The 24,054-nt window shown below is 42.7% G+C and overlaps 1 protein-coding gene across 1 annotated transcript; it reads left to right on the top strand.

Annotated features, from left to right (window-relative positions):
* The first annotated feature begins 530 nt into the window (after positions 1 to 530).
* On the top strand, positions 531 to 23,225 carry ncf4 (neutrophil cytosolic factor 4). Its single transcript, XM_029510831.1, has 10 exons — positions 531 to 666; positions 1,063 to 1,147; positions 1,247 to 1,406; positions 6,266 to 6,336; positions 6,919 to 7,046; positions 9,779 to 9,827; positions 16,477 to 16,575; positions 19,065 to 19,216; positions 19,835 to 19,900; positions 22,923 to 23,225. The coding sequence occupies exons 1-10, from the start codon at positions 635 to 637 to the stop codon at positions 23,128 to 23,130; spliced, it is 1,050 nt and encodes a 349-aa protein (XP_029366691.1). The 5' UTR covers positions 531 to 634; the 3' UTR covers positions 23,131 to 23,225.
* Positions 23,226 to 24,054: the final 829 nt, after the last annotated feature.

Below are 24,054 nucleotides of genomic sequence, written 5' to 3'. Positions count from 1 at the left end.
TTTTTGTTCAGGAAGATAACGCAACAAAACAAAAAACGAAAGAGAAAAGAAACAAAAACACATATTTGAAATAGATTCTGAGCAAAAGTAACTGTTCACGCTCTCGCCTTCCCTTCCCTATGCACGGCAGAATAATCCTGAAACACCCGCCTGGGGTATTTCTAACAAATCCACGTCTGTCTGATGAATAAAAAAAAGAAAGCCACGTGCACCAGCAGCTAACTGGCTTCTACCTCTGACCTCCGACCTTCCAATGACAGTCAGAGCAGGCAGAAGTTTAAATTGTGCGTCACCCTGAAATCTGCTCATCGATTTTAAATAAATCTTTGATTTTCAAACACAATTTACAACAATAAAAAAAAAAAAAAAAATGTTGTTGTTGTTGGCTGAACTTCCACAGGTGGCTGTTGTGTTCAGAGAATAGGTGGATAGGTGTTTGTAATCTAATGATCTGATGCATGAGTTGAGTCTACTTCACCAGCAGCGCCTAATAAACGCCCTTTTACGGAACTTTCGCTTCCTGTTGTGTGTTTCCGCAGCGTCGAGCCTGCAGGCTGCTCCGGAGCCTCCGAGCCTGAAGTCTGAGTCTGAAGGCTTCTGGACGTGTCCGGACACCAGGACTGTGTGAGACAACATGTCTCAGGTGCAGCAGCTACGAGACGAAAGGTGAGTTCGTTTGTCCGGCTGTGTCAGTGACGCGCTGCCGCGCCGAAGCTGTTGTTATCAGGTTACATCTCACTTCTCAGTGCACCTGAAAGCAAAACCAGGGTCATGAAACTGGAGGCAGGTGCTGGCTGTTATTTCTGCTCTGCAATGCAAATATTAGAACATTTTGAAACAAAAAAAAAAATAAATATATATATATATATATATATTTTTATGTTGACGTTATCGTTGCAGGAGTCTGACAGGAATTTGGCTTGTGGCCTTTTTGGCTTTTCAGCATACTCTGAACACGATTGTGGTTAACAGAATAATTTTGTCTCACATGTAAATAATTTATTTTTTTATTTTTTTTGGAAGAAGGAGATAATATAAATATCTTATATTTGTGTAATTCAGCGACTTTGATCAGCTGCCTCACAATATCCCGATCAGCGCCACCATCGCTGATATCGAGGAGAAGAAAGGCTTCATCGACTACTTTGTAAGTTCAAAATCAAGCACAGGCCTTTTCTCCGCGCCTGGTTTAGTCAGTTTATTTTGAGTACACATCCGTTTCTGGTCTCTCTCGCTTCTCTTTTAGATGTTTGTGATTGAGGTGAAGACAAAAGGAGGATGTAAGTACCTGATCTACAGGAGGTACAGAGAATTTTTCAACCTCCACGTGGACCTGGAGTCCAAATATTCCCCCGAAGACCCAGAGAGGCCCGGCCGTAACACCTGCATCCTGCCCACACTTCCAGGTGAGTGTGCGTCTGCAGCGTCGATGAACGCAGTCACACCACTTCACAATATTTAACACGGTGTCAGATCTCACATTGTTCAAATACGGCACTCGGCTCCACAGACAGTTCACCGTGTAACTCTGAATTTAATCTGACAGGAAACTAAATGTGAACACCCAAGTCTGCCACAGGCTACCATGCTGGGTTAAACAAAAAACACTGAATTAAATATCTTCCTTTAAAGTCCAAATGTGGATTGATGGAGCTGAATACTGAAGTTAGGTGGATCTGATATGAGCTTACTATAAACTGATCTCTTCATCCTAAAGGGAGAGTCAGAGGGGGAAATGTTGCCCCATTAGATTCCTGTTCTAGTTACGTTTTTCACTGGAACATGTGCCAACACAACACAAACCCTTACGTCACTTTGGTCAAGTGGCATTTTTAGGCTGAACCTGTGTTTCTGTTAAATCATAGAAGTTGTGAGTCAGTCAGAGTTTGTAAGATCAGTTTTTAGTGTTGAGAGAGAGAGAGAGCTGATAAGTATTTAAAACTTTGAATGCTTCTAATACACGTGTTTATACAGACATCCGACTCTGATTTGTTCACTGCGATGTTCTGCACTTTCAAGTGTTTCTCTCAACTTTCTCTCAGCGACACCCATTTTAAACCAAATTACAGTTCTACGGCATTAATGTAAAGGCTGTTATAATAACAATGCATGCCACCGTTGTTTTGTCCGAAGAGAGTAGAGAAGAGTAAGCAGAGCTACTGTAATGTCGAGTTTCACCGGGATGACTGATTTTGTTGTGTTGGGCTTCTGCTGCTGATTGAACACAGAGGGAAAACTACTTGACTGCATAATTTTCTGCCTTGTCATTCTGTAACTTTCACCTTCAGATGCGAAACTCGTTCTGCTCCGCTTCATGCATATGGAGAGTAGCAGACTGGGTTTGTGGTGACAGCTGGCAGAATCTTCCCCTTCTGCCTGGAAGAACTAAAACTCAGAACAGGTTTTTAAAAGTATCTGAATCGACTGCATGTGTGAGATGTATCTCCAAACACTTTTGTCCCAAAGTATTAGGAGGATTGAGGCGTGATGGATTTGCTTGGTAATTAAAAAACTTTACATTTTTTAATCATGAAGTTTAAGTTTAATAATGTAATTTCTCATGCAGCCCAACCCATAAATCCAATTTTATTCAAGCCACAAGGGCACGGTGACGGCACATTTTACGGATGTGTTGCTGCATAATAATGTGACACTTGAGCACTGAAAATGCTGCATTACAATCCTGTTTCTCCAGAGAAATATTTGCCCTCTTAAGAGTAAAATCTCATTCTTTAATCAATTGAATTACAATTATTTAGATTCGCCTGCTAAGTATAATGAGCAATTCTATCACCCTCACACATACACAAACTTTCAAACTCAGAACTGTAAGCATGTCAGAATAAAACTCCTCGTCGTGACGAATGCGCCTGACAGGTTTAGTGGAAAAACAGGAATAACTGAGAAAAATCCAGATATATTGAGAATACTCAGGGAAGAGCAGATGCACGGAAGGACAGATGACTGCCGCAGGCAAAACACGCTGAAGCTGTCGGAAAAACATCCTGCTGAAGGATGAGGATTTGAAGGGAGTGAACAGAAAACCCACATTTTCGTTTTGCATGCAGTAACCAGTGACAGCAGATCCTTCTGATGGGTAGACGGGCCGCTGGATCTCCTCCCACTCTGTGATCAATTATCCAGCCTCTTTTACCTCTTGAGGGCGCGTTAGGAATATGTTTTAAAAGTCGTTGGCGTCCAAACCACATTGGAAATGCTCCTTTTGGTTCGAAAGCTACCTGCTGTTGGAATCTGGATGGACGAACACGGACACCTTTGGAAACGCTGACCCACAGTCGCTCCTTTATTGGGTCTTACCAGTCTCAATGTTACTGAGCTTGTTGTCTTTGGGAGCACTTCAGGACCAGAACAGCCTGCAGTCTGCTGAACACATGAGCTCACGTCGACTCATCGTTAGTGAATTTATTTGTTTTCTGTTGGTCAGGAATGAAATTTGCTTCAGCTTGATCCCAAAGTCCCCCGAAGAATAAAATCCAACTATTCTGCCATTAAAGCTAATCTCAGCTCCAGTTTATTCTCCAAACATCTTCTTCTACACTTACACAAGATGGCTTTGATAGCTCATTAGATCTGTGGCTGCAGGCCATTATCTGTGGTTGGTGGTGGATTTTGGATGGAGATAATATTCCCTGAAACCTTTACATTTATTTTGTCTTTTGTCCTTTGTTGTTTCATGTTTTCTTCTCAGTCTGCAGACAGAGTAATGTCCGGAATGCGGGTCACTGTTAATGCACGATTTTCGCTCTTCAGACGTAATGCCTTTCTGCTGTGTGTCTCTGTGTGTGTCCTCTTGTCCTCATCTGCTTGCTGGCTCCGGTTTTATTCTGCAGCTCCTTGTTTTCCCATAAGTCCATCTGTCTTGGAGCCGGCGTCAAGGTCTGTATTGATTATGGAAGGCGGGAAGCTAACATCTGCACCAATAAATGGACCGAGCGGCTTGGAGCATTGATTTGGGAACGACAGGGATGTAGCTGGGTGTGTGTTGATAACCTAAAATGGAGAATCAAGCTGCACTGAAATCACACAGACAGAGTTTTCACTCATCCTTGCAAACAGAGGAAACATTTATTTGGTTTCATGTTTAATGCCACATTCATAACCACGTTTGGATTAGAAGTGCTGTAATTAATTATAATTCAAATGAATTTACTCTGAACTTCCATTAATTTACACAATGAAATATGTCTATTTTGTGAAAATTGGATGTGCTAGGGGACAAATATAGATAAAATTTTCACACTCATGTGATGTGAGTCAACAGCCACAGTGATGCTTTCAGATAGATGCTCATTTTAGCATACACACACAACACACAGTAAGATGTTTGCACCAAAATGTTGCTCGGTCCATCGTGCCTATTTTTCTCGCTGCTCTGCCGGTAACTTTGCAGGAATAGTCAGAGATTACCAACAAAAATCCATTAATCCCACATTCGGAACCAGATCTTCTGTGTTCTGGCGTTACATTTTCAGGCAGGGTAACCTCATCTGCCTTATCGTCACCGTGCACCAGTGGTATTTCTTATGGCTGCAGCGCCGCCAAATCCGAATCTGATCCATTAAAACGAGGCTTTTTCTTTTCTCTGATCTCTTGTCCTAAGTGTCTCTTGCTCCCTTTGATGTTTCCTGTATTTGCCGTGTTCCAGACAGCAGGTACAAGAACGAATTATTCTTTTATTCTTGGCATTTGCTTCAACCTGCTTACAGACCTGGCAGAGTGGGAATTTGTCGTGAAGAGTTTTTGTGGCACTTTCAACAGAAATGGGTTTGTCGAGTGACGTGAAGGTCAAAGTGAAATATAAAGTGTATAGAAAGCACACCGCGAGCACTTTGTCTTCCTGACACGGAAGAAAACTATTTTGTGACCACATATTTTAAAGTTTCCAATTAATTTACTTAAAATCTTCCAGTCGCTGTATCACTAACATCACAGTTTTCACTTGATAATAATTTCAGCAACAATATCTTAGACACACCACTTAAGCAGTAAAGCCTTATTGTGAATCCTTCTTCGGATTTAAGACTGTATCCCTCATTGTCACTGGCTATATTTAGAAAGTTCTACTTTCCAACAAACTCTGATTTAGCATCTGCCACTGAGGAGTCTGCTGGGTAATATTAGATCTGATGGGTTTAATTGCAATGCCAGATCTCATCAGGATGGAAAGGGAATAAGAAAGATGAGGGAGGACGACAAAGGGGAGGTTGGGAGATGGGAAGGAACAGAAAAGAAATAATTGAAAAAGATGTAGGTCTGTTTGGTTTAAATTTAAGTAGTTTTGGCTCATTGGAACTAGATAATGGAGAATTTTAATACCAGAATGACAGTGTTTATTTCACTTTTCTGTCTTTCCATCTCACCATTATTTTTTCCGTCACATGAATATTGTTTGGGCTAAATCCATCATAGATGCGTGTTAGAATGATATGAATGATAGAATCAAGGTCAAAAGAACATTTTTTTCATTGAGGACCCAGCAGATTCACGTGGCGAGTGAATGAGTCGTCAGTAAGAGTGAATTTGTGTCTGTGAGATATTGAGTGACTTATTGTGCTCAACAGTGAATGAGGTGAGAGAAATTGAGGGAACAGAGAGGGCTGAGCATTGTGGCTGAGGATCATTAAGACTGTACTAAATTTGATTTAACCACAGTGTTGGATGGCCGGGGATGAATTGTTGATGGCCCTTATTTAGAGCGTGTAATAGTCTATGCTGCGCCTCATCGTTTTTGACTCCCCTTTTTGTGATATTGAGGATGAAGGGTAAAGAAGGGTAAATTTTTCTAAAGAAGTATTTGTATAGATAATGAAAAAATAGATAAATAAAAAAATAAAATAAATGTCACATCCAGTTAAAATAAGCCAATAATAAATCTGTAGATTGCTGCGATCTATTGTGCATTTATTCCGCCATCAATCTAACTAGCACGTTGCCTTTATACACGTACACAGAAAAACTCACAGATATCTTTAAATCTTTTTTGTGTTGGCCGCAAGAAGAGTCCGATTTATCTGCTTCCACTGACCATATCACACGACCTCGCTCTGAAGAAATGTCTGTTTTCCTGTGGAGCATGTACCAAGTTTGCGCCTTTGGTATTTATGTTTTTCTTCTATAAATATTTATCTTTATCTGTGCGTGAGAAATTTGTGACGCAAGGAGGAAACCGCAAACGATGATGGCCACCTAGATTCTACACCTGATCTGAAACGCTTGACTGACCTGCGCTTCTTTTCTTTGCCAGGAAAAATCTTCATCGGCAACAAGCGGGATATCGCAGAAAGCAGAATCCCTGAGCTCAACACGTACATGAAGGTAATCACGCCTCATTTTGCGCACAGAAGAAAGAGTTGTTGGCATGCTTTGGCATCTTCTGCAGTTTTCAATAGCCTACAGCTTGGTGGGCTGAATGATGCTGTAGGTGGATAAGCACTGACTCGGATATTTCCGCAGTAGTTTGCAGATGGAGCTCAACATGTAGGCGTTGCTGCTGTCTTCTCTTTGCTCTGCCCTGTGCCCACATCACGTCTGACTGACTGTAGTTGTGGGACTTTTGACATGTTTCAGCGTTGCTCCATCGCTAAAAACACGATCAGGTTCTCTGTCTCCCACTCACTCACTTCTCTTTTTCTGCTCTACTCTTTTTTGCTGCATCCTACGTGATTCTCACTTTGCCACACTCCCTCGCCTTCGCTCGCCTTGCACTTCTAATCTTTCTCGCTTCATCTCTTCTCTTTTTATCCGCTCCTTCCACCCATCTTGCTCAAATCTCCCACCACCCTACCTCTCCTCCTCCTCCACTAAACTCCCACTTTCCTTTCCATATCTCCACTTACCTCTCTACTCATCCCCACCTGATCTTTCTTTTTCCTCTCCATGTCCCTCTCGCTCTTCCAGAGGTTGCTGGGTCTGCCAATATGGTTCCTCCTCGATGAGACTCTCAGGATGTTTTTCTACCAGACGGACCAGGACAGCGAGCACCAACCGAGAGCCCTCCGGCGTCTCCGCCCACCTACCCGAAAAGTGTAAGCACATCCTGCTAACGAGCGCCAAACAGAGACTGACTGGTTGTAAATTTAGTTGAACACAAGGTCAGGTGACAAGAATCCCGAAGCTGTGTGCAGTTGCATTGAGAAAAAAAAAAAGCCACCAAACTGACTTCAAATTCAAATTTGATTTTGATGGTTAAAATCTGAAGATCACATTGACCCCACAAAACACAGCGTTGGCCTCCTGAATGCGATATCTCAGTAACATCTTCAGGGAATGTCTTCAAATCTAACACAAACATCTTCTTGGACTCAAGGATGAACTGGTTATATTTTGGCTGTCACAAGACAACACTCCAATTATACAAATTGGATTTGAATGTGCAAAGGTGACAGTCACGGTGAATTCAGTTCAAAGCTGAAGCACGTGGAATTAATGGAGAAGGGAATTGTTTGAAGCACAAATTGATTTGCATAAATTTCATTGAGAATAAAGAATCATGCAGGGTCATAGAAAAAGCAACAGACCTTAGAAATCTGGCGTCAGTATGCGACCAATCGGACACATTGTCATCAGAAAGAGAGGAAACTGCCTCCGTTGTTGTTTAGAAGAACAGATTTTGGCCAAAAAGATACAGAAACGAAATCTAGAAAACAACCAGCTCCATTCAAGTCTGAGAACACTGAAATAGCCCATAAGCACACAAAGGGAAATAAAAAAAACACAAATATATTAGCTGCTTTGTGAAATTGTGTCCAAATTTCATTTATGATTTTTATTGCTATTTAAATTACAGTCGGCAGCACCGCGGCAAATTAACTAAAGGTCATGGGTTCGGTTCCCGGCCTGGGTTGAGTTTTCATGTTCTCCTCGTGTCTGTGTGGGTTTCCTCCCACCGTCCAAAGACATCATGTTTGGGTTAACTGCTGACTCTAAGTTGTCTGTAGGTCTGAGTGTGAGTGTGAGTGGTTGTTGGTCTCTGTCTGTCTCTGTGTGTTGGCCCTGTGATGGACAGGTGACCTGTCCAGGGTGACCCCGCCCCTCGCTCACTGTGAGCTGGGATTTGCTCCAGCACCCACTGTGACCCGGAAAATGAATGAATGAATTAAAATACAGGTAATCAATACACACATGTGCTTTAGTTTTTCATGAGCTCCCTGTCGCCTGTCTTTGTACAACTTCCTAACTGTTATTCATGAACCCTAAGCTCAAGCCAAGAGGCAAATGAAAGAACGTTTATCTGTGCCATTTTGCTCCCACTCACCCAGATTCTCCCATCCTGCACCCTGCAGCTCACGTCCAAGACATTGATCAGCATCCATCATATATAAGAGGGTTTTAAAGCAGTTAACTGCTCCTCTGATGGGTCAGCGAGCTGGTAGCACGTAACTGCTGAGGCACTTTAATCAAGTATTTTAATGCCAGGGATAATAAAGCAAACAGATTATGTTTGGAAAAGGCTCTGCTCTTTGAGGGGGAATAAATATTCTAGCGGAGAGCTAATCAGCTGAATCAAACGCATCTATGAGGATTAGATTTTCTAAAGCATCAAACTGCAATAACATAAAAAGTGGTGAAAGGTCCTGCTGCAGCAAATTGCGTTGGCATGAAGGTGCCAGCTCATAATGTGACCTGAGTGAATGCCCCTGCCAAGCATAGATAAATAAGATTTAAATAAGATGATAGAGTTCAATAAAACCAACCTGCCATGCCATATTTTATACCCAATACTCTTCAAGTAGGTAATGCAAGTTAAACAAAATCAATGAGAACATTTGGCTGATGTCTTCTGTATGTAGTGTAATACATGTCTTTACCCCGCTGATGCACTCATGCATTGATGGATGGATCTTTGAGACACGTGTGCAGACAGGACATCAGAGGTGTTTGTCACGGTAAGGCCAGGAGATAAAACCCAACTCATTTATCTTCTAGCCCAGTGACAGGTGATGCGAAAACAAATATATTTTATGTCGAATCAAAGTCAGGCTGTCCCGAGTTATGAAGCCCCAGTTGGGCAAAAAGGTTCTGCTTGGACTGCTCCTGTCTTCCCCTTACACCTCGCCGCCGCGTCATGACAGGATGGAGCTAAGGAGCGAGGAAGCTATGGAAGTGAAAATAACAGAGACTTTTTATGGCTTCTTCCTCATTCACAACAGACTCAACGACGTCTGATTGGTTCATGCCCTTTTGGTTAAGTTACAGGAGATGTAGTAAAATGGGACTCTCTTCAGAGGAAATGATGCAAAAGTACAATCTCATTACTTCCTTTTTATCTGGACATATGAACAGCTTTTTTTTTTTAAGCATTCAGCACCATACAAGGAACTTTCCTGTTTCCTCTTTCAAATGTTGCTACATATCTGATTTTCTCAGAAACCAGTTGTGTCTCATAGGACACAATATTACATTAAACCACACTGGGTTTTTCAATCATGAGCTTTTTTTAAACAAGAGCTTCCATGTGACTTTGAAATCCTGGATGTAATTTAGTTTTGTTTTCTACGCGCTCTAAAAATTATTTATGTGCATAGTTTTTATTCTTTAAAATGATTAAAGTTCATAATATTATATAAATAGTATGTGTAAAGTATCTGTAAAATAATAGCTGTTATATTAGCTCTGATAGGAGATATAATTTATGGAGAAAATTATAGATGAGAAGTTTACATTTTCAATCAACTCGTGTTACTTGAAGTGTTAATCAATCCCTCACACATGCTTCACTGACATTAAAGAACTGTCTCTGTCCCTGTTTGTCTTGTAGGAAAACGGTCAAGCCAAAGATGGACCTTTTCTCCTCCCCCAGGGCAGAGGTATGTGTATTATTTGTTAGTTATTGTCGCTGTCGACACCCACACGATAACAACGTCCTGGTCACCACCAACAGCAACCAGAAAATACCCTCTAATCCTGTGACACACATTGACACATCTTTACACTGAATCACCCACAATGCAACATTTCTTTGCTGGTCTCACAAAAACAACACACACACACACTAAAACACCCAAAATTAAAAATAAAATACACTAACCACTATGACAGCTTCATGCATCACATTTTGTGCCATGTTTTTTCTCCTCCCTCCTGCTGGTGAGCCCATTGACCTCATCAAAAGTTCCCGCTTTTATAATTTCTTTATCTGCCTCCCTTTCTGTCCCTGAAACAACCCCTTAAGTTTGTCCTTGTTTCCTTTTCTCTCCCCTCCCACTCTGTCTTTTCAAGGTTGTGACCATCTCTCATCCCTCTCTCCCCTCGCTCCTTCTGCTCCCTCACATCTGCGCTCATCTCTACTCCATTCACACACCACACTTCGTAACCAAGAGAAAAACAGTTTTTTGTGTGGCGCTGCAGAGTTTTCCTCATTGTAGGCTGAGCAAAGAACAAGCAAGGAAGGAAAAGGTGTTTTCACTCTTCAGCTCTGTGTCAGTATTGGATTGTCCATGACTCAGAACGTGGCAGGTTTGATTCTCGGTTCCTCTCGCTTTCATGCCACTGAATAGCCTCTGATGGCACCATCACGTGTGAGTGACAGGCTGGATAATAACACAAAGGAAATTAGATTTACCAATTAATACAACAGGAAGTGAAGAAAAAACGGAAGGATGTAGAATCTGAAACAGTGAAAATGAAATCACAAAATCTCTCAGTTTTCGCTGCAGTTTTAACGATGTGTCAGCACATTTTTCTAAAGTCTGGAAGTCAGGGGATGTGTTTGTTTGGTTATATTCAGAAAGACTGAGAAAGTAAAGAACTAGTTAATTTAAAATGGAAGTCTAATTTATTCTGTATTGGCAGCTTTTCTTTTCCACTCTGTAGGGAAGTGTGGTGTTCAGGATTCAGTTTAGCAGAAATGGCTGTGTGTGTCTGTGTGTGTGTGTGTGTGTGTGTGATTTGACTTTGCACAGGTTCCTAAGTGGCTGTAAAGTGAGCATAAGTCTCCAGGTGATGTGTGTGTGTGTTTCTGCAGCTCTTGAACAATTTGCCCTCAAAAGTGTTTAGTTTTTTCTACCCTTGCACTGCAAAACAGGGTAGTAAGCTGCAAGCGAACGTGGTGTATCGCTTGCTGCACACTCCAGTGGTCTTTTATCGACAGAGTCCATTTTACTCTTTCTCTGCCTCCCCTCTCTCCCACACAAAAGTAAAACATTGGTGTACTCTACTCACGAAGCTGCCAGCCTACTCAACGTTTATTTTAGCTCTTTCTCTCTGGCAAAAAAAAAAAAGCGCTCCTCTCCTCTGTGATTTTGTCCGTGTTTGTGTATGACCTGCGCTGTGTTTCTCCAGCACAAGCAAAGTGGCTGTTAAACTCTGTCCAAACAATGATCAATGGCTGCTCTGACCCTGACGGATAAGAGGAGAGCCAAGGCATTTGTCACAGTAGAGCTGGTGCAAGCGTTTCGCCATAACACTTGATTCCACTCCACTTAGTATTAGCTCAGGCTTAGCCCCGCACGGCGCTCTGAGTAATTGTCGGCTGTGGCGCTTTGAGCTTCAACCGAGGTCAATTGAACAGGCTGCTCCTGGTTAACATGAGCCTAATGATACACAAGTTTGCCTGGCGTGAAAAACTGCGGAGAGAAAGACTAAAGAAGCAGGAAACAGCTCAAGGAGAGAAAAGAGGCAGAGAGGATGTTAGAGAGATGAAGCGATGACGCCACAAAAACCGACAGAATTACAAAAATTAAAAATCAAGAAGGTTGTGATCCGCTGAATCCCGGCTCCTCATCTTCTCCCAGTGAGAGCCATTAAAGCAGAAATTAGATCCTGTTTCTGATAAAGCTCTATCTGGATATGCAGGTACATCTTCTCACAAGGAACAAATATGATCATACAATTCAGATGTTCGCTGTATAATGAACGTGAGCCCTGATGACGAAATTATCGCAGACTGAAGAGGGCCGATACAGAAGAATTTATCCATAGATGTCTTTCCACACAAAGTTTGAATGATGAACATGAAGCTTAAGGTGAAGAAATACATAATGTAGCTAGGTAGCTCTTTCAGTTTAGTAGTGGATTTAAACAAACTCCACAAGGTACGCTAAACAAGTTTTCACTCATAAGTTTTGGAATCTAATTTTGTCTCACAGCTCATTGGTTATAAGGTTCAGTCTTCAGTCCATTTTCCAGCAGCAGCAGCAGCAGACAGGTGTTTTCAGTTTGAACCCATTAAACCTGCCCATCACTGAGCAGCACAGAGACACACTTAGCAGGAAAGTGAAAAGGAAGTGGAGCATCCAGCAGCATTAGAGGCAGATATTATCTGCAGGAGTTACAGTGCTGGAGAACAAAACTGAGCACTTTGTCAGGCTGCCAGGCTTTTTCCAAACGCAACGGAAAATACTGCTTCACCACACATGCTGGATGAGTAAAAATGCCAAAAAAAACGTACATTTACGTGGTTTTAATTATGCAGTTGTAATCCAAGTGTTATAACCTGCAAAACATCCATGAACAACCTGAAGGCAGGTTTGGAAATCAAGTAATTAAATTTATGAAGGACGTGGGATTCGCTAATGGCCAAACATCCCCACAACCTCTGCTGATTCTTCTATAAATATACACCCATATTCTCCCATGATCCTTCACTCCAGGCCTTTCAGGAAGTGGGCCATCTACTTAAAAAGATACGCTTTTATTAAACATCAGGGAGAGAGGAAAAAAAGTTCAATTCTCATCTCCTCCTCCCCATCGCCAGACTGACGAGCTGAAGGTTTAACAAGCTCAGCTCATTAAGGCGGGGTTGGGTCGGGAGGGGGGGGTCTAATTGTGCCAGATGATTGCTCCTGTGGCTGGATGAACCCAAGGGCTGTGCAGCTACATTTAGAGACCATCGAATCACTGATCACCCAAGGGCCTGCCCTGGATCCTGCATGGAGGAGACAGTCTGTTTGTTCAGATTACAAAAACCTCACTGAGGCTGCCACGTTGTAATAGCCTCAATCTTTGAGTCTGAAAGAAACTATTTCAAAGTTTTTCTATTGCGGCATGATGTCAGCATTAGAAGCTGCGTCCTTAAAGGTCAAGAGGAAACTGGGTGAGTTCAGTATCCGACTTTAGTCCTTATCACTTGTTTTCCTTCTAACCAGCTAGCCGCGGCCCGGTTGGACTGTGTTGTCACCTTCTGGTAGAGTGTTACTTCAGGCTCCAGCCTGCAGAATATCTGCTGATACTAACGATGAAGCAATGTCAAAAATGAAAATGTACCCTGTTTAAAGGCACCTCTGATATGAACGATTAAACTCAGCCTCACTGATTTTGGGGCATTTGTCTCACAGTAAGTCTTTTATGACGGACTTCTATGAATTCATCAGTGGTGGCGGTTTTACTTCCTGTGATTTTAAATGATTCATAGATTCATACAGCCGGCCGGAGCATTGCCTCCAGAGGTGAGGTGTTTAAAATGTTATTATTTATGGGGACACAAGAACAAATTGGAAGAAGACAGTAGAGAAGGGATAAAGACGTGGAACAGTGATGGAGGGGAGATGAAAGGAGGGCTGGGGGGGGGGGGATGCTTTGTCATGAGAGACAAAAGTTCACCCCCGCAAACGCATTTTCACATCATCTATAAACTACAGCCAGTGGCAGGTCAACGCCACAACAAAACAGCGTCTGGAATAATGCACAAGAAATAACAGCCTTGAAGTCAAAGTGTGTGTGTGTGTGTGTGTGTGTGCGTTTCCTCTGGGTCGGGGTAATCTCAATGGATTGTTAATCCAGCCAGCTCCCTCACTCCCCAGCTTCATTAATCTGTCATCAGCCTCTGTCTCATATTTTTGGACACACACACACACTTGTACATGCAGTCATTGATTCCTCGTTCACGCTTCATCGTACACTTTAAAGGTACAATCCTTAACATTGTCAACATTTCTGATGTCAGTGACAGCAATTGAATTGATGCACATTTTGCATTTATACATTTGTCTTTTATCCAAAGATAAGGAAATCAAAGAGAAGGCACAACGCTGATGCTTAACTGCTGGAGGCTAAAATAATACAGTACATCTATTTAATAAGGAGATCAAATCAAAAATGGTGTATGCTAAGCGCTAGTTTGGTGTGTTAGAGGAGTTGCTTGTGGCAGAGATGATTTTTGAAGCGTTTCTTGAAGCTAAAGAAGGACGTGCCTGCTTTGGTTGCATCCAGAAACTTGTTCCTCTGCAGATGGGAACTGTTGCATTGCGTGCACGGTTATCAGTGCTAGATGAGACCACTCGGAGGATCGCAGTGGCTGAGAAGGAGCATAAAAAGGCGAAATGATGAGTTCTAGTCGATAGGTGCAGAAGCAGAGGTCAGTCTGGAGGCAGCGTCAGACTCCATGTTTAGTTTTTTGTGTTTTTTTTTTTTTTTTTTAATTGGTTGAAGTGTTCAGTAGGACAAATGAGCACGACATTTTGGTGCACAAGGGTCAAAGGTCATGGTCAATATGAAAAAACTCTTGACTGCTAACTGCACACTGCTAACACGCTAATGCTAAACAGATTTAGCATTTAGCACAGGTTTTAGCAGGTTTAATGTTTAGCATGCTCACCTTGTACGTGTCGCGCACGGGCACATTGGATAATTAGCACTAAATGTGACCTGGAACAGTGATTAATTTTGCAGGTTTGAGATTATTAACCAAAGTTTTGACCTGACGGCGCAGCTAGAGGCAAGATCAGCCGATGACTGAAGAGATGACATTTAAATCTGAGGGGATATTTAAAGCTCTTTATCTCAGTCAATCCAGTAACTGTTGTAGCTTCCTCCGTAAACCACAGACTTCATATTCATGGTAGCACAATTCATCCTCAGGTTCATCCTCTGTGGACTAAGGAGGTCTGAGCAAAGTTTCATGCTGCTGAGACAAAAACTCACACTTCACATCACTCTCACATCATAAAATAGCTAAATCATTCATGAGTGCCGCTTTAAGAGTTGTTGCTTTAAATTTCAGTCTTTTTCTCCATCGCGCTCACTCACTGTCCTGTGAGGATTATCACACAAGAGCTGCTCGCTGTGAAACTACCACGTGAAGACAGCGGTGATCTATCAGCCTGCTTTACTCCTGCGACTCTGTTTAACTTTCACTCCTCTTGTCTCCTCCTCCTCCTCCTCCTCCTCCTCCCCCCCGTCCTCCCCCTCTTCTTCACCTCCCTCCCACTGCTTTAACCGCTCGTCCATCTCTGTTTGGTTTCACAGTTCCTCTTTCAGTCTTCCTATCTCTTACTTTCCTGTCTTTTGCTGTAATTTGATATGAAGCTAGTGCTTCTTTTCTCTCCAGTAGGTGTTGATAACACAAACTTGTGTGTGTGTGTGTGTGTGTGTGTGTGTGTGTGAGTGAGTGGGTGTGCGCATATGTTTGTTTTTGGTACCACATGTGCAAGTCAGATTTGGTTTATTGACGCTGCACAACACAATGAAAATACTATTGTTGTTCGTGTGTAGCTGTGTGTAGCTGTGTGTGTGGAGGTGATTGTGCCTTCAAAAACACCCGTTTGTGTGTGTGTGTGCGTCTGTAATAGGCTACTTCATCATCTGTCTGTTTGAGGAATCTCTCTAGAGGACCAGAAATAGGTTTGAAACATCGATAATGGCTCTACTGAGCTCCAACTAAAATTCAAATTCAACTCTGGCTTTAAAAAAAAAAAAAAAAAAAACACACACACACAGATGCCAGCCAGGATGGCATCACACACACACATGCATTGCAGTGGGGCGTCTCCTTGGTCTGTATCACTTTTGCAAACTGGCTTGTACATGATTTTTACTTCATCCCACACACACTCACCCACACACGAACACACTTACAGTAGATTCACAAATGCTGAGGATAGCACCAGCACACACAGCATGCGATATGTTTTACACATGATCCAACTGATTTAGATCAACTGTTTCCACCATTTAAATCATCTGGCTCCAAATCTGTTCTCTGTTGGTTGAGTATATTTAGGACATTTTTCTCCATTAAAGAGACGCCCTGGACCTTTGACCTTCACTTATGTCCCTTTTTTCATTCATTTCTAAAGAGAATCTGTTTAATTATTCAAATTTGATGCATTTACATATGCACCAAGTGTCACCTTTACGCAATCGCACACACAACAGCTGCAGAACTTTATGTGAAATACAAAATAATCCTTCTCTACCATCCCTTCTTTCCCCATTTCCTTGCTTTCTTTCCTTTCGTTCTCTCACACACACTCAAACGTCTCCTTACAGTCCAAACTGGACTCCTGAATCGATTGTCCTCTTTGCTCCAAAATCTTTATCCTCTTTCTTGTTCTTTCAAGCATCCCTTCTTTTGGTCTTTATTTCCGTCACTTACATATTCCACAACGTGTGTTAAGTCTTACCTGTGTGCTCTCACTGTCTCTTCTGTCTCTGTGTTGAGTCTGTCCGTCTCTCTCCTCTCTTTCCTTTTTCCTCTCACTCACTTCTGTCTGTGTGCTTTTCCTTTGTGCGTCCCAGGCGATGTTTGACTTTCGCGGCAACAGCAAGGCGGAGCTGAACCTGAAGAGGGGAGAGGTGATCTTCCTGCTGCGACGAGTCAACGCCGACTGGCTGGAGGTAAGAGCGGAGAGAGAGAGAGAGAGAGAGTGAGAGAGAGAGTGAGAGTGGGAGAGGGAGGGAGAGAGAGAGATCAGAGATGGATTGGGAGTGAGAGGGAGGAAAGGCAGGGATGGGAGGAAAAGGTGGTGGAGCAGGAGGGTGAGACACAAGAGATTAAAAAAATGGAGTGAGGAAGAGAGAAGGTGGGGATGGTGGGAGGGGGGAGAGTGATGGAGGAAAAGAGTGAAGTGGCAAAACGGAGAAATGGATCACGAAGGAGGGAGAGGCAAAGGGAGAGGGAGAGAGATGAGAAGATGGAGGGAAGCAGAGAACAGACCGAACTTGAACCTTCCATCCATTTGTATGTGGACAACCTCAGCACCAGAGACCGCAGGGACCGTGCACACCTGCTGTAGCATCCCACGTGCACATCTGTGGGTCAGCTCTCAGATGTCGCCTGCATATCCGGACTTCTGGAAGTCTTATAGGCTTCTTTGTTCTCTCTTGAATGGTTGCATCAGTGTATAGGAGAATAGAACTTCCCTGTTAAACCAAACAGGGTTAGTCACAATGAGCACAACACAAACAGAAACATGGAAAGTTCAGTCCCACGGTCGATGGCGAAACCCTGAAAACAAGACCAGTGAAAGTCACTATTTTTAGCGTGACGGAAATGATTTTCTGAGTTCGGCCTGCAGGCCTCTGACCTTGACCCTGTCTGCCGCCTCAGAGGTGAGACAGGAACATCGATGTCCTGCAGCTAAAAAGCAGATGTAAACGCCAGATGATGATGTTGTCGTGTAAACATACCTGAAGGAGTGAATGCTTCCAGTTAGCTTGATTTAAATACATCAATATATATATATCTTTTTCATGATGTGTCTTCATCTTGCCAAATGCCAAACTGGCAGAGGACAATACACAAACTGTACCTTCACAAGTTGCGGCAGCCAAAAAGTTAATTACAGAATGTACAAACTTAAAAAAAACAAAAAAACAACAACAAAAACATTGTGGCAGCAGAACAGTACAGTGACCACAAACTGCCTTAACTGCTGTGATTGGAGGCGCCCTGCTCCAGTTTCCTTTACAGGAACAATTACTTCATGAACAAAATGTCCTGATTGCACACTGCAAGTGTCACATGTGAGCCGCCGCCAGCCAAAAAGGGGATGTGGGTCGTTTTAATTAGCTGCACAACACGAAATGCAGCAGCGGAACAACGGCGCAACTAGTTGTCATAGAAATTGTGCTTTGTCACAGGGCACTTAAAGAAAGGTCAGGAAATGTGCGAGGTGTCGAGATGGAGTGTGAGAGAGAAGCCGTGAGTGGGTGAGTGGGAGAGAGAGCTGATGTGGTGCTAGAGAGAGAGAGAGAGAGATCAACGCTGACGGAGGAGGAGGGTGAACTTCTCCTGCCCCCTGCTTCGTGCAGAGATCCCAAAAAGCGTAACAGAGAAGGCTAACAATCTATTTATTCTCATTCAACACTGCAAAGGCTTCGTTGTTGTTCTTTTGAATTCATCTCGTCCACCCCAGTACTTTTTCAACATCTTTTTCTGGTTCGGTTGAGGTTAATGCAACACTTCAAAACTTGTCATAAGGTTGTTATAACCGAGGAAGAGCGACTTCGGGATTCCCAGAATAAGTGAGCAACGTTGAAATACAGATAAAGATTTGACATAACATTACTAAACCACAGCGATGTTAAACAAACTGGAAATGTATGGTTCAGCTCACCTGGGCCCAGGTGGATCTGGTGTTACTGTTTGCCGGCACTGATTCTGACCGACTGGGCGGTGAAGAGAGAGGATGAAGGGAAACGATGCAGATCCGGCCCCTCTTCCACTGACTTTGACTTGGACTTCCTGTTTTGACCTGTTGAGGTACTTCCACTGTAAATATATATGAACAGAGTTATTGATGCAGTTCTTCTGCTCCAAATGAGCAGTACTACAGTGTGGGCCTGAAACAAAAGGATTCCATGAATCTACCTTCATCAGAAGTAGTTTCCGGCCGGTTTATTTGCAGTATATTTCACGTTAATCTTTAAACGGGTGCCTTTGAGTTGCCGGATGTGGTACTTTAACTGCTTGAAATTTATGATTTCACACAAATTAAGCAACGCTTGACTGAGTTGACTGATGAATATACAACATCTCAGGACCAAAGGGATGTTCTCGTCATTGTACTGTCAGCTAAATGATACATTTCAGCTCAGGAAGAAGACTGCCTGGTTCTGCTGTGAATGTGTGAGAGCGCCTGATGCTTTATAAAGTCGTCTCTGCGTGTGTTTTTTGCAGACTTAACACCCTCTGACGCCTGGGGTGTAGTAAAACCTCTGTATGGTTGCAGCGTGTGCTTGTAACATCAGTGGCGTGTTATGAATAGGCTAATTAGTCAGGAAAGCTCATCTCAAAATGCACCTCCGCGCCGCTTTCAAACGGCTTCGCCCTCAGAGGCTCTAACTACTTATCCTGCTCCACCCCTCTCTCGCCTTTCCTTCAGGGCACAGTGAACAATCAGACGGGCATTTTCCCAGAATCCTTTGTGAAGATAATAAAGCCCCTCCCAGAGAGCGACTCAGAAGGTGAAGGTGGAGGACACACCTACAGCTGTCTGCGCTGCTACTTCCTCACCCCCTCTGGGGTCGACACCAGGTCTGTGCGGCTGGAACTGTGTGTGTGTGAGGGAATTTGATATTCCAACAATAGACTGTGTAACCGTTTACTCCGAGTCTGAAAAGTCAAACTGATACTAAAGTGGCTAAAACTTGCATGAGCATCAGTCTGATTGTGTTGAAGTTTATGGGAATATGGCCTGACTTCTCACTTGATTTACAAGATCAGTTAACATTTTCCTAATGAGTTCATCCGCCTCTCTATTTTCAAACTTTCCTCATAATACAAGAAGATGTTCATCATCAGAGTGAATGCTCAGTTGTGGATTAAGACACTTCCATTGTGATCGTGGAGAAAATGAAGTCCAAGGTAACGGGGCTAATGTGCAGCTTAATAAAATCACTCCACCTCCATTCGGCTGTGGAAATGGGATTTTGTGAATGGTGTTTAGAGCGAGTTTAAAGTTCTGAGAGGTTTCAATCAGGTGTTTGTTTGTTTGTTTTCTGAATGTGATGAAAACAAACCTTTCATCGACGGTAAGAGTTAAATCTCTTCTGACATATCCGGTAGCTGTACCTAAGTGTGAATCTTTCAGTCTGTCAGCCTTTCAAATGACAAAACATTTTCAATTTGGTGATGATGCTTTTTTTCCCGCAGAGATGTGTGCGTCCAAGAGGCCCTCACCATTGAGCCGACGTACAAAGACTTGCTGTCTCGTATGAAGTAGGTCCATCTTTGTGTCATAAATGTTACAGCTGGCTGCTTTTCTCAGCTCTGTTCACTTCTGTTTTACTGCTCAAGCTGAAACAAAGGTGATGGACATTTTAAATCAACATGTATTGCAGTTACACTCAGGTGGGGAAATGTGAGAGTATTTATTTATTTAATTTTTTTTTTTTTTTTTTTGCGGGGTTAGGATTGGACCGTTGTAGACCGGTAAATGATTGTACGCAACCTCACGCTTGTGAATGAATTACCACTCCTTCCAAAAAAAGGCGATAATAGAAAGCAGCTGATATATTTGATGAGAGTTCAGAGTGAAGCCAGTGGAACATTTTGCATGTTCCCATTTTCACATTATAAATCTCATATAAGCCTCAGTTCCCTACTTCCCTGCCGATTGTGGACCGTTGACCTTTAACCTCTGCTTTGCAAAGCTTTTGTTTGTTTGACCGTTCTTTGCCTCGTTATTTTCAATTTTTTCATACATTTTTGTTTTTTCTTTTTAAAAATGTCACCATTTTTATTTTTTTAAATGAAGACAGTGTCAGTGTAATAGAGGATCATGGCTCATAAAACAAGAGAATAAAATGTAAGCATCAAAATGTTGCTCATTTTATCAACAAAAACTCAAACCTCAATGACTAAAGAAAGTCTCCAACTCAAAGCGTCGTGGAGCAGTAATGCTCTAAACATGATGCACTTTTCAGAAATGCCTGCGCTGCCGTTGGCTGAGATGGCATTTAAGGAGGAAGTGCAGAAGAGATGTAGAAACCGAAAGAGCACGCAAAGTTCTGTTAGAACATTAACTCTGGTCCGCTGCTCTTTCTTCTACTGTGAAATACAAAAATCCCACAAATATCCAAAACGCACATCAAGCAACCAAGAAAGTAAATTTTTTATTCTATTTATTTAGCCTTTATTTATCCTGGAAGTGTCCCATTGAGATACAAGATCACTTCTTCCAGGGAGTCCTGGCCAGGACGGCACACACAGGTTCAGTACATAAAACAATGAAACAATGAGTGAACATTAATTTAAACAGCTGCAAGTTTAAAATACCTTTAAACACATTTACAGTAGGGAGGGTCAGAATGAAGGGGTATAAAAAGAAAATGAGGTTTTACCAAGATCCTGACTGCCTCCGGGGAACATTTACAAGCATCCCATTTGCTGCTACAGGTGTTCGTATCAAAAGACAGAATGATTCAAAAGTAAATGTCAACATATGTGCTTTTCTCCTCTGGTACATTTGGAGGAGAAGGTGTCTCTGAGCTGTTCTGGTCTCTGCCTGTCAGTCACACAGTACCTCCGCCCTGATGTGCACTCTCAACAGACTGAGACCATAAACCCATTACTGAGAAGCTCAATCGAATGAGAAGTCATTTTCCCAATCAGGTGCAGCAGACAGCCAGTAGAGCCGCCGCCGCCGCCTGATGGTCATCAGACAGAACGCAGCTTTGCAGCTCAGACTTTTGAAATACTGTTGAAAAAGACAAAATGATCGCTGCAATGACTGAAAGTGAAGCTAGCCTGCAGGGATAGCATCCTGCTGCCGCCAACTGCATGATGAACGCAGACAGGAAGCAGCTCCTGAACGGGGCAGAAAGCTCTTCAGTCCAGTGCTGTTTTGGTTTCTGTTCGGGAATCATCCAGCGTGTGTTCTGTGTGTGGATGAGCGGAGGCCCACTAAGCCAGCAGGGGGCAGCATATCTGTGCAGAACCAGTCATCACCACCTGTGGGACATCTGACGCCCCCCCCCCCCTCCCCCCCCCCCCCCCCCCCCCCCCCCCCCCCCACTGCACCACCTACACATTATGCATCATGAGCTCTGTGATGATTAGCCCTCCCCATTCATTATCATTTCATTTCCGCCGCTTATCTGCTCATTATTGTTTTTCTGCGTTCAGGCCTATTGTTCCCCAGAGTAAGATGGATGAGGCCCTGGTCCTGGGTTTTAATATGGCAGCACACTGCTAATAGTGGGGGGTAAGAAGAGATCCGGGGGGGGGAGGTAGAGGAGGAAAGGGTGAAGCCGCTGCAGACGCTTCTGAACTACCTGCTCAACCGGAGATCATAAATAAAAAATACACATTTCAGCTATAAATGAGCAGACAATAAAATCACTTCATGTGATAAACTGTCAGGTAGAAAGTGATTACAACTCAATTTGTGTCTTGTCATTATCATCAACACATTTTCTCATTAACATTATTACGCTCTGACGTTTCATCACACTCGCTGTGATAAAGAGACTCTGCCATGTTTCCTGACAAACAGTCTTATAACAGAGTGTGTGTTGTGTGTTATCATATATTGTTGTCATGTCAGTAAATCCCCATTATACAGCTGTCTGCATTGAAATATCATCTTTATGTGTTCATTTAGATCTGTGTGTGTGGAAGTCTGCACATGTTCGTTTGTTGTCTGAAGTGACTGAATCCTTCAGTGCTTGTCCTTCATCAGATGTAAAATTCAATCATGTTGTGCCTCCAGGAGGCCCATAGAAAAACTCATAAAAACTGGAGCAGTCTCTTTACTCAGTTTTTGTTTTTTCCTCTTTAACTAATTACCGGTATTAAATGTTAGTACTGTTCCGGTGAAACATAAAAGGCGTGCGGTTGTCAAACTTCCCGTCTGCGCTTATTATTATTACCCATTTCCTTTCATCCAGTTTATGTTTTTCTTGGTAATTATTCTCGCAGGAAATGTTTTAATTAAATTGTAATATATCAATAAAAGCGACGTGGTGGCGTTCTTCTTCACTGGAGATGAGGTGGAGGACTTCCCTCTATTGTTGGTTTCAACATTAAAGAGCAAAAAGAAGTTTGTTCTTCAGAAGCATAAGAACCACGCAGAGTCGTAATAGAATAATAATTATTGAACATTAATGTTTCCCCACAAAGGAAACAAAGACTTTATTTTATATGAATTTATTTAGCTTTAGCTCAAATTTGAGTCTGATCGCTGCAGTTTCAGAGGAATAAAAGTGAAAAGCTTTCCGTCCCTGTCTGTCTCCCCTAGAAACGTCTTCAAGGAGGACGACATCGCCCTGAACTACCGCGACCCCAAAGGCGACCTCATTCGGATCCTGGATGACGAGGACATCCAGCTGATGATCAAGGAGAGCAGAGGTCAGCAGGGCAAAGTGAAGAGACCCGTCAATCAGTTTCCCTGGGAGCTGCACGTGACCATGGCCTCCGATTACTCTGTGTACAACACCGAGGCCTGAGGGAGCCAGTTCTTTTGTGTCATTCCTTGTCATCACTGCCGTGTCGGTGAACAGGTCCACACATTTTCACTTAATAATAAACTAATTTAACCGCACCTTCACTTTTCACGTGCTCTCATTTCTTTCTTGCTGGAAGTTGTTTCAGTCGGCTGCTGTGGCACAGTGGAGCAGGCGGGCGTTAGCGTGGGAGCCTCAGCTGAAGGTGAACACAACAATTACACATCTCAAGTGAAACATCAGTAAACACGCAATTACAAATAATCCAGCAACAGTGATTAAAATGCACCGAGACCTGCCGGCTGTGGCCGTCTCCTCTCCAGTGTGAGGACTTTGCAGCTTTTTCTGCCTGTTGCTCTGACAAAACATGCAATTTGAAGACACCACCTTCGGGGATTCAGTGGTGCTCAAGGACATTTCTCATTTTTCCTGGTCTGTCACAACTTAAAATGGAGAAAACAGGCAGGAGGTTGCAGTTAAAACCTCGGGGACTCTGGAGGTGTTGAGAGTGGCTCTTACTTTTTCACAGTGTTGAGAATTCACAAATTAAGGAGAGTTTCTCCGCTCACACACCATCTCTATAAATATGAAGCTCATTATCAACATGTTTTTCAAGAATCAAACTGCTTCTTGCTGAATTTTTCTCAGCACCTTCTTATAAATAACAAGGCTGAACTGGAAACAAAATTTCCACTTACTGTTTTATTATTTATTTGTTTTTTTTTTTTGTTTTTTTTTTTGGTTTGTTTTTGTTGTTGTTTTTGCGACAAATAGGAGCTACAGCTGAAACTTTCCTTGAAATCAGACTGTGTCTGATTATGAAAATGTCATTTTTGTGTACCGTATCCTCCTTTCATTCGCATTTCGTCCGTTGTGTTTGCATTTCACTCACACTCGCCTCAGGAAATTCGGATATTGCCTCTGCTG

Source organism: Echeneis naucrates, chromosome 1 (genome assembly GCF_900963305.1).
Source record: "Echeneis naucrates chromosome 1, fEcheNa1.1, whole genome shotgun sequence".
NCBI lineage: Eukaryota > Metazoa > Chordata > Actinopteri > Carangiformes > Echeneidae > Echeneis > Echeneis naucrates.
This window is presented reverse-complemented; position numbering and strand designations above follow the sequence as displayed.

Coding starts and splice junctions, on each gene's coding strand:
- ncf4 (XM_029510831.1), top strand. CDS start 635: ATGTCTCAGGTGCAGCAGCTACGAGACGAAAG. Junction 1,407..6,265: donor CATCCTGCCCACACTTCCAG/GTGAGTGTGCGT, acceptor TTTCTTTGCCAG/GAAAAATCTTCATCGGCAAC. Junction 7,047..9,778: donor CGCCCACCTACCCGAAAAGT/GTAAGCACATCC, acceptor TTTGTCTTGTAG/GAAAACGGTCAAGCCAAAGA.